Source organism: Pinus tabuliformis, chromosome 9, assembly GCF_031772625.1.
Source record: "Pinus tabuliformis cultivar Carrire ecotype Pingquan chromosome 9, CPIR1, whole genome shotgun sequence".
Classification (NCBI taxonomy): Eukaryota; Viridiplantae; Streptophyta; class Pinopsida; order Pinales; family Pinaceae; genus Pinus; species Pinus tabuliformis.
In genome coordinates, this window is record NC_142307.1 from 111,985,544 (window position 1) to 111,996,127 (window position 10,584).

Consider the following 10,584-nt stretch of genomic DNA (forward strand, 5'->3'; position numbering starts at 1 on the left):
TGAAACTAAAGGGGAGTGTTGAAATATTATTTTCAACTGCAGGGCCTGTCCTTTGCCATACCCCTGTACTGTTGAATCAACTGCCATACCTCTGCATTGATGAATCTGCCATTAAACAGCCGCAGCTCCAGTCCTTTCCTGAATCAGCCATTACACAACAATTTATTACGGAATGGTGGTCACTCACGGAATGATGGTAATTTATTGTTGTAGTTGGTAAATGTAGGTAGGATTTTTAATTTTATTTTATTTTAATTCACAGGTATAGTTTTGTTTTTACGAAAAAAAGAAAAAAACTTGAAGTTCAGTTTTTGTTGAATCTGAAAAATGTAATGAAAACACAGCAGTGTGTGTAAATTTTTTTTGAACAGAGACAGAGCTCTCTTTGTAATGCACAGCAGTGCAGAAGTTTTTTTTGATGTACGCAGCAACGTGAATGTATGAATGAAATTTACACACAGCAGTGTAAAATGTTTTCAAGGAAGAAACAGAGTGTTACAGCAGCGTTCTGAACAAAAACAGAGTGTTTTGTAGATGCACAGGAGTGCAGACACAGCAATGCAAAGTGCAGACACAGCAGTGAAAAACAACCTGTTGATTTTTCAGAGGAGACAGAGTATTTTGTTTTCTGTAATGTACAGCAGTGCAGACACAGTAATGTAATTTCTGTTTACAGCATGAAGTTTTTTTTTAAGTTTTGAACTGTCTTTAAAGTAGTCTTGTAGAAATCCCTCTATTAGAGGAAGTATTATACATGAATACAACTTCTCTTTTGTTGTGCACTGTTGAAATTCAGTTTTCAGAAAAAAAAAATTGTGTTGCTGAAACACCAGTTTCAGCGTTGCTGCAACACCAAACTGCGTTGCTGCAACCCTGTTTCCAGCAAACGATTTTCAATTTTCTGAGTTTACTGTGTTGAAAACAAAGTGTTAAAACAGAGCATTTTTTTGACTGTCTGTTATGGAATTTTCATAAATTCCCAACATGCAAACCAGTGCAGCCAGACGAGTCAATATACCGCAGGTTTGCTAAGTTTGCCAAAGGGTCTGGCAACTGCGTCATTCTTGTCGAGAGTCTCTCGTGTTTTAAAGCGTGGAGATGAAATAATTATTCTGGCAATGTTTCAATATGGAATCTCAATTCAATCTTTTCCAGGTGTTTCAACTGCCCAATAGACTTTGGTATCTGTAAAAGGTCTGCATCGATGTGCAATTCCAAATTTTGAGGTGCCTGCAATGCACTCTCAAATGTGGTCAGTTTGGAACAATGACCAGCCTATACCGAGTCATTAACAACAGAAGAAAAATAAATAAATAAACATGAACTCTTTTAGAAAATAAATTACAAGTACATCATTTCCCCCTGCCATAATGTTTCCAATTTTTCCCCAGCCAGTTCTAAAACTGTTAGGTTCTTCATAGGAATCGAGGAAGACATGAAGCAGTACGGATATATATCCCAGCGGAGCCATTGAAGATTCGATTGTTTCAGAAGGTTGGATTTGCTTCCCAAACAATCACCTTTAGCCCTCGGCAGTTGCAACCCGTTCATACCAACAAAACGATGCTCAAGCTCCACAGAGTTCTCTAAAGGCTTGTCAGAGCTTTGTTGAACCATGTTAATTCCACGCACCCCAGTCGTCGTCTCAAAGCAGTTAGAAACAATAATGAGTACATATTTACAGAGTTTGAGAGTTTTCAACTTAACAAAAAAGAAAAATCGATAAAGGAAGAACAAAATTAGTATTCACCGAAAAGACAGAAAAGGGGAAAATAGTTCACCTCCAACTCCTAATAATAATTCGATGGATAAAAGCTATCACCTTCAATTTATGACTGCACCAAGGAATTTTGTACTGCAGAGAGTGAAGAAAGGCGAGACAGAGAATACACAGAGTTCATAATAAACTACAAGTGCACCATATTTAACAAACGGTCTAACAGATTGGTGATTTTTACTCGCCTTCACGATAAGTAGGAAACTAAAAAAACAAACTGGCGAGGATAACTTAACGAACTAGCGAATATAAATGTGCACATATGTGGTGCATAGACAAACATTAATGTGGTCATAAATGTGTACACATGTCATTTGCATTTGCAGATGAAAATGAGAACAAAACTCTGAGATGCATTGATTCAAAAGAAAGGCCTATGAGCCTAACTAGCATTTGCACCAAATGTTGCAAAGGAAATGCCGTAAGGCATAAATTGAATTACGCAAATACAAAAAAAATACTTTGATAAAGAATAAAAATATATTGAACGCTCACATCAATGTTTCATTAACTGGAACCACTTAGTAGACATATCTATCAACATTAAGATTACACACAATGATCAGGAAATTTCCCATATACAAACAACACTTTCCACAACAACCTTTTCTCACATCCACATTTTAAAAAATGCCTTGGAACGTGATTGGAATATCCCATATTGTTTTTTCATTATGTAGATAAATCTTCCATATCATTGTTTTCATCATGAAGATTGTTAGTTCATTGTTGTAAAGTGTTAGTGTGTTGAATTCAATACTACAAGTTCAACAAGTGAAAAACATTCCTCAAATAGCATAATATGCATTTTTCTCTCACTGTATTTTTCAATCATTCATTACAAAACTTCCATCAAAGAGCACAAGTAATAGATTAACATGTATTTTGTCTTCATTATTTTCATCCACGAAATCCAAGAATGGTTGTTTGTTATATCCAAATTGATGCAATGGATGTGACCTGCCATCAAAAAGAGCATTCCCATCCTCAGATGAACCCCATTCTTCTTTAGTTGACCACTTGATTTTATTCAATTCCCATCATTTTTGCTTTCATTTGCAGCATCTTGTAGTCTATCAAAAGACTGCCCTTGTCCTTCGAAGCATTACCACTAGTAACAAGGAGATCATCAGAAAACACACTTTACAACTTTGAATACCCCATTCTTCTTCAGTTGACCACTTGATTTTATTCAATTCCCATCATTTTTGCTCCATTCATTTGTGGCATCTTGTAGTCTATCAAAGGATTGCCCTTGTCGTTCGAAGCATTAAGAACAACAAGGAGATCATCAGAAAACACACTTTACAACTTTGAATAGGGTCGAGACATATCACATACAAGAGTCTTCAAGCTGCAATATTTTGTTTAGATAATGCAAGTTAAGATCATTTAGGCATCGTATTTATGTACAGAGAGATGATTTTGTACTGCCAAAAATTTGATCAAAATCAAAGTAACATGACAAGTATGATGGTTCTGTTCATTGAAACAAAATTGCAATTAGGACCCTGATTTGATCAACGAGCTATAGTAGTTGCAGTTCCATGATAGGTTAGGGGTGTCATAGTCATTGTTCCATGATAGGTTAGGGGTGCCATTTTCTGCTGTTGAGAAGCATCCTGATCAGCTTCATCGATGTCTGCATTCCATATGAAATGGGCATATGATCCAAGAACATTGTTGCATAAGGGAGCCAATTAGTCAGGTAACATAAGTATAAATGGTTCCATATATTAAAATCCACAGGTCTAACAGATCTTGTTTATCCATTTAAGATATAGAAGCTTCACAACCTTTGTATATGAGCTATGGTCAAAGGACTGCCATTACCACTAGTACCAAGGAGATCATCATAAAACACACTTTACAACTTTGAATAGGGCTAAGACATGTCTTCAAGCTGCAATGAAACCCAAACAATAAACATTGTTTCAAAGAATCAAACATAATGTAGATACTAGACTAAGAATTGAGCACAGGTCTAACAAATCTTGAGCTATGGTCAAAGGACTGCCCTTGTCCTCAGAATCATTACCAACAATGGAGATTATGGTAGTTAAGTAGAGGTAATTCATTACCAACAATGGAGATTATGGTAGTTAAGTAGAGATAATAACCATCATCAGGGTCCACTCATTCTTCGCATTTACAATTTCATTCTTTGCATTTACAATTTCATTTCGCTCATTCTTCGCATTTGCAATTTCATTTTTTAGAGTAGAGATTGACTCCTAGGGTTTTTGGCACTGTTAATACGATTTAATTTGAGTTCATGGTTGTGTTGGTTAACCAGATCTCGGAGGCCATTGTCATGGCACAGCCTTTCAAGTGTTTGTCATGGCACAACGTTGTAAGAAACCCCTCCCACCTTTGCTTGCAACCATTATTTTATTTTTATTCAGCATTGGTTCTTAGATTATGGATAATAAATTTAATAATAAATTTCATGTTGGCATTTGCAATTTCATTTTGTAGAGTAGAGTTTTACGTTATCAATCCAAAATTAAGATAAATATAAACTAATATCTATTATTCAACAAAATACTAATATTTTGATATAAAATAATATCTAAATTTATATAATATTTTTACATAAATTTCACACTTATAACCTTGCCTTTTTTTTCTTAAATTTCAATTTATAATAAGTTGTATTTTAATATTTAAAATAATTATTTTTAAAAAATGTAGTAAACTAACAAAAAAACGTATGCGATAATGTGCCAAATTATATAGAGTAAGTTATTTCGAGTGATGGTAAGAAACCCCTCCCACCTTTGCTTGCAACCATTATTTTCGCATTTGCAATTTCATTTTGTAGAGTAGAGCTTGACTCCTAGAGTTACGTTATCAATCCAAAATTAAGATAAATATAAACTAGTATCTATTATTCAACAAAATATTAATATTTTGATATAAAATAATATCTAAATTTATATAATATCTTTACATAAATTTTACACTTATAACCCTGCCTCTTTTTTTCTTAAATTTCAATTTATAATAAGTTGTATTTTAATATTTAAAATAATTATTTTTAAAAAATGTAGTAAACTAACAAAAAAAACTTATGCAATAATGTGCCAAATTATATAGAGTAAATTATGTATGAGTGGGTACCATGAGATATTACTTTAGAAATTATATAATTGTTATTTTAGTTTTTAATTAGTGGTTGGTTTGGGTTTAAATTCTTCAGCGCCGCAAAACCCTGGGTCGCCATCAACAAGCTTCTTGGCTAAAACAATCATTGCCTTATTAAATAACCACCGCTGCGCTCTTTCCTCCGCCCGCCACTTTACTAATCCCCTTGCGGATTTCCTCTTTCCGCTCCATGGAATCCAACAGATCCACGAAAAACCTCTGCTGCCGACTCACGAGGCTCTAGAATCCAACAGATCCACGAAAAACCTCTGCTGCCGACTCACCAGGCTCTCCAAGAGCTCACAAACAGCGTCCAGGTCCGTCGCCGAGAGGCCTCTGGGTGTCGTTTTTCTCCGCTTCCCAGTAGGGGACCCTCCTTCCAGACCCTTCTTCGGAAAATTGTTGGGAGTCTCGGCGGAAACAAACTGCAAATAAAACATAATGGGTTGGGGGCACTGTAGAATTACCTCTGGGAAGTTGCGCGACAATTGAAGCCATTGTTGCCGCAGAGACTATGAACATGGGTATCAACAAATATTTGTAACTACTTTTTGTTGATCGAATCGCTATGTTTTTCTTAATAGTTTAACATCTAATCGTATGGTGTACAAGGATGACACGTAGGTAAAGAAGGGAGTTCATTTCAGAGGGAATGCCTTACGGTGTAATTAAATGCTATTATGTTTTTTTTTTTTTGAAAGTTGTGGAAATTTCGGTCATATTTTGAAAAATTCGGTAGGCATTTTTGTAAATCTAAGTAAAAATTGTTAAAATTCATAATTTTAAATGCTCTATACATTAGTGTTAATCCATTTCCATCATAAAAAAAACATGATTCAAACATTGCATCTACAAAAAAAAAACAAAAAAATTTGAATGTTTTTTACCCAGATTCAAACCACTTTTAACAAATTCCTCCACCTCCACATACTACTCTTAATTAAATTAAACACCTAAGAAAATTAAAGAATTCTTCAAATTTAATATAGATATACACTATCACACTATTGTTATGCGTAATACGTTAGAGCTTCCAGGACTCCTTCCACAATGAACCACGCGGTTGAAGAGCGAGAAATTAATGCGGTATGAAAGGAAACATTCGGAGCAGGGAATTAGTTACTAGCCCGGCGTTCACTTATAGTGTCAAGTGATTTAGTTATTGGAAACTGAAATTCCACGCCTCCGTCATGGCCGGACGACACTTGTGGAGGAGCGTGTCGGTCTACAATAGAAACAATCCATTTCCGTCGCATCATGTAAAGCATCATGTAAAGCAATAATACTATGAGTGATACCAATCCTGATACGACGAAGAGATCCCACAACTGGTAAACATCAAGTTGCCCAGATCCCGACGGGATATATCCACCGCAGTCCTTCTTATGACTGGGCACCGACTGTTTTTGAATGGTATGGAGTGTCCCGTCGTCTGATAATTCAAGTATTCTCATAGAAATCTCCTTCACCAATTGATCATGCATCGGATCAAACGCCTGCCCATAAAACAAACAAAAGAGGATGAGTTATAATCTCCGTGGATGCTCCAAATTTGAAATCAATTTACAGAGTAACTATAAATCACTTACAAATCCCCAGTTTTGGGAGGTGAAAGTTTGGCCAGCGAAGGTGAGTTTATTGCAATGCTTTGCCACTAGGGTTTGCATGTAATGGCGTTCACCTATGATGGCACCCACCTCACCGCTATACAAAGCTTTATAATATTCAGCTTCTCTGTTCAGAGGTCTTAGTCTCTGCTTATCAATCCTAAAGTACTCTCTCAAGAATTCTTCGGCGTAGGATCCATTTTGGAACCCAATGTTCACCTGGCTTGCAACCACACTATGGATATCGTTCAGGGTTGGCTGTAAACGTGGGGCTGTTAGTATTGCCGATAAATTTGCTGTATAGCACGAATATAGAATTCCCGTAACAAAAAGCCACGCTATAAGCACTATTCGCCCCAGTACAGTCTTAATATCATCTGTTGAACCCAATTCAATATTCACATCTTAGGGTTTTTGCAATTTGACTGTAAATTTTGAAATATTTTTGAAATTTAATAAAACATAGTTAAATCAATTATACTTTATTCTTTTCCATTACAGTTCAACTCAATTTGATGGAAAATTTTAAAATATTCCCAAAATTTAATTAACGGAAGTGAAGTCAACCGTTCTGAAATTTAACGATACCCATTTACAACTTTGCACTTCTCTCACCTAGAAAAAGAAGCTCAATAAAAAAAAATGTGGTACAGAAAGAAAGCAACTTACCCTGATTTGTGAACCACGTAGAAAAACTGATCCTGCACATAAACAAACATTGATGTACTCAGTATGTTATTTAAGGAAGGGGCGGGGATAGGATTTTCTGTATAGTTTACTTTGAAAATTACATTTCTAACTTCTAACCATCAGGATCAAAGAGGACATAGCCATCAAAGGTTTTTCTTACCATACTATCCTTCCAAATTGCCTGCTAGGATGCCCTTGCAATTGTGGATTCTTTCTGCGCTCTAAAAGATAGACTGTCAAACCCCCAGTAAAGAAGAAGCCCAGTATTAGCACCCAAGTTCCAGCGGTAAAAGGCTTCAGAAGGTCAAAGCCAAGACTAATGTGATCCTTAACCTGTGGAACTACAGCGAGTAGGCCAGCATCGATGAACGGTTGTGTAAATAGTACGTCATGGGCACGGTTTGCTATAATGGTGACGTCTCCTACAACTGCATCCACTCCCTGCATCAACAACATCATATTATTAAATATATGTTTATGTTCCAACGAAGTATTTTGCTGTTGCAGTAGTCATATAAAAAGTACAAATACATACCTGAGCAGAATTTTTCGAAGAAGATCATGATCGTAGCTAGGCTCAGTAATTCCATTTCCGACTGGGATGTAATGGATGGAATAATTGAGAGTTTTGATGGCCGCTTCAAACACCTTCACGCAGAAACCCTCAACAATAAAGTTTGTTCCGTTCTTTTCTACCGACACGAATTCAGTGAACGCCGTCTTCCAAGGCACGCCTACTCTCAATATTCCTCTAAATGGAGAAGTCATATAAGATGGGGTGGTGTGATTTTGCAGTGCATGTATATTATGAAAAAATGTATGCATGAAAATCATAAAAATAAGGGACGCAACCAGAGATCTCGAGAATTCAACGCTGCCCATTGCCAAGAGTTCATTCTACAGATCAAGAGTTAAAAGGTCAACTTAAATAACTTTGAGTTGGGTAGATGCAGGTGAACCTGAACAAATCACATTTAAACTCGATTACCCCCACCCCTTCAATGTGTTCGAAATCATAATTTTTTTAAGATTCGTGGGGCTAGGAAGAGTCCATATTTGATTGGGCAATTTTGTTTTGTCTTTCGTGGGGCCCGTCGCAGACTATCTTTTCGAGCTTTGGCAGAGTCAGACCCTTTTGGCGTTGCAGAGTCCAAATTTGATTTTGCCATGTTTTTGGTTGGGCCGGGTTAGGCCGACTTCAAGTTTCATGTTTTCAGTGTCAATCATTTTTTGACGACGAAGAGTTTAAATTTTATTTAATAACTTACCTTTTTTCTTTTTCCCGGGGGTTAAAGTCTTCATTGCTCTAATAAAAAAATACGAAGAATATGACATTAAAATATGAAGTTTTTGATGGATTATCTGTTTCTGCTTTGTCACTAGGAAACTATACCAAAGACAATACTTACTTATCCAGCAGTGTTCAAAGAGTAATAACATTAAACGAAGAGGGATGAGAGTTGTCCCATAAGTGGGAAAATTAGTTAAAAGCCTAAAATCTTATGTAGGGTATGACAATCTTATGGGAAAAAGGAAATAGTTGTCCTATATTAAGGAAAACCAACCAAAAAGAAAAAATAGTATTGACTGTAGAAAAAAATGCTAAGAATTATAATAAAACCATCATGAAGGAGCTTGAAAATCATGAAGACAATGGAGTATACAATTCAATGGGATGGTCAACATGTTTGCAGGAGGACATCGGTACTAGGCTTGTTGGCAAGCCCAATTTAAGGTGCACAATCCTTTCCCCAACTCCTATTAATAGCAACTTCAATTCATCCAACTTCTGCAAGATGTTGCCCTAGGCCTCCTATTTGTCAACCGACACCTTGCCCAAGAATAGCTTGATGTGCTAATGCAAAACCACAATATACAAATAGTGGTTCTGGTGGAATTTGGTATTCTCTATGTCAGAGATCTAGGTTGCAAGGCCATTTGTAAATTTTGAGTCTAAGATATCTTGTCATTCATACCAGATCTCCTCCTTGACTACGCAAATTTTTTATTGAATTTTCGGGGGCGTATGAGTTGGTAGTGACGTGTGGATTCTTTAGTCTATAATATGTCTCTAGGCCCCCCTACATTGCCTTCCCCTCCTTCGCCATGACGATGTTTGACTCATTTGCAAGTCATAGCAGTTGAAGGGAGGAAAAAATGAGTTAGGAAGAGATCCTCAAAGGTTGACAACTAAAGAAATTGCAAGCCAAAGAAGAGTTTAACACCCAAATTTTAGCTTGAACAAGGGTGAGAGGAAAGCCTAAGTGAGGTTCCTAGGCACAAACTAGAATGGGGATGGGTTGTAGCCAAAGATCAAGGTGGCCAAAAGAATTAATTGCAGAATGGTTACCAAAATGGAAATGGAAAGCGTGTCAAGGAGTTGGGAGATAAAGAGCACCACATAAGTTCTAGTGGACCACCCTTGCATGAATGCAATCGATGAGTTGTGCCATGTAGGTTGGAAAGATGTTCTTTTGAGGAAACATTTAATGTCGAGTCTCGAGGTTGTTGAAGAATGTAACTAGGTTCGGTCTTCATAAATTGTATTTTAATTATAATGAAATGTATTTATCAAAAGAAAGAAAAATAATTTTTTATGACTTGTTAAACCATGGGTTTCATGCTTGGGTCATCATGTTTTAAGTCAAAGTCCTCATTGAGAACATTTTACACTGATTTAGTAGAGTCACTGTCCATTTAAAGAGACGCTTCTTGGGCTTTTGAATCATGTAAAAAGATTTATTATTAAGTAAAATAATCTTTTTGTCACCTCCACACCAAGTTGGCCTCAAAGAGGGTAATTCGACCTCACCAGAAGCCTATATATAGAAGCAGTTCGAATTCATTTGGAGCATTCACACTCACAAGTTCGATATCTAAGAGAAGAAGAGCAGAAAGAGTGCAAAGTTGTTGGAAGAAGCAAGATCAAAGTTTCTGGGTTTGTTTTTCTCTCACTCATGTGGATTTACTAGGATATTTGGTGGAAGGACGAAGATACTACTGGGTCCAACATGTTGTTGGGCTAACTACTGGGTTGAAGTTGTTGTTGGGCTAACTACTGGGTTGAAGTTGTTGCTAGACTAAATGTTGGGTCAAAGTTGTTGTTGGGCTAATTGTTGGGTCGAAGTTGTTGCTTGATCGAAGTTCTGCCGCTGCTAGGTTGAAGTTATTGTTGACAGGGTTATCATCTACAGAAGGAAGAAAGGGCTGACTTAGTGTGGAGGAAATTTCTATCTAGATCAAAAGTCTTGGATTATCTCATGAAGTTATTAAGGAAGAGTTGTTGATTGTGTTTTCCCCTAGATAGGGGGTTTTTCCTGGTATTCCACATGCATCTGGTGTCTGTGATGTTTGTGCTATTGT

The 10,584-nt window shown here is 36.6% G+C and overlaps 1 protein-coding gene across 1 annotated transcript; it reads right to left on the reverse strand.

Moving 5' to 3' along the window:
- Positions 1-5,889: 5,889 nt before the first annotated feature.
- Positions 5,890-7,989, reverse strand: LOC149147332 (glutamate receptor 3.1-like). The gene is made up of 5 exons (XM_089441800.1): positions 7,747-7,989; positions 7,382-7,662; positions 7,201-7,232; positions 6,514-6,908; positions 5,890-6,420 (listed from the first exon to the last, which is right to left on the reverse strand). The coding sequence occupies exons 1-5, from the start codon at positions 7,987-7,989 to the stop codon at positions 6,040-6,042; spliced, it is 1,332 nt and encodes a 443-aa protein (XP_089297926.1). The 3' UTR covers positions 5,890-6,039.
- Between the last annotated feature and the right edge of the window lie 2,595 nt (positions 7,990-10,584).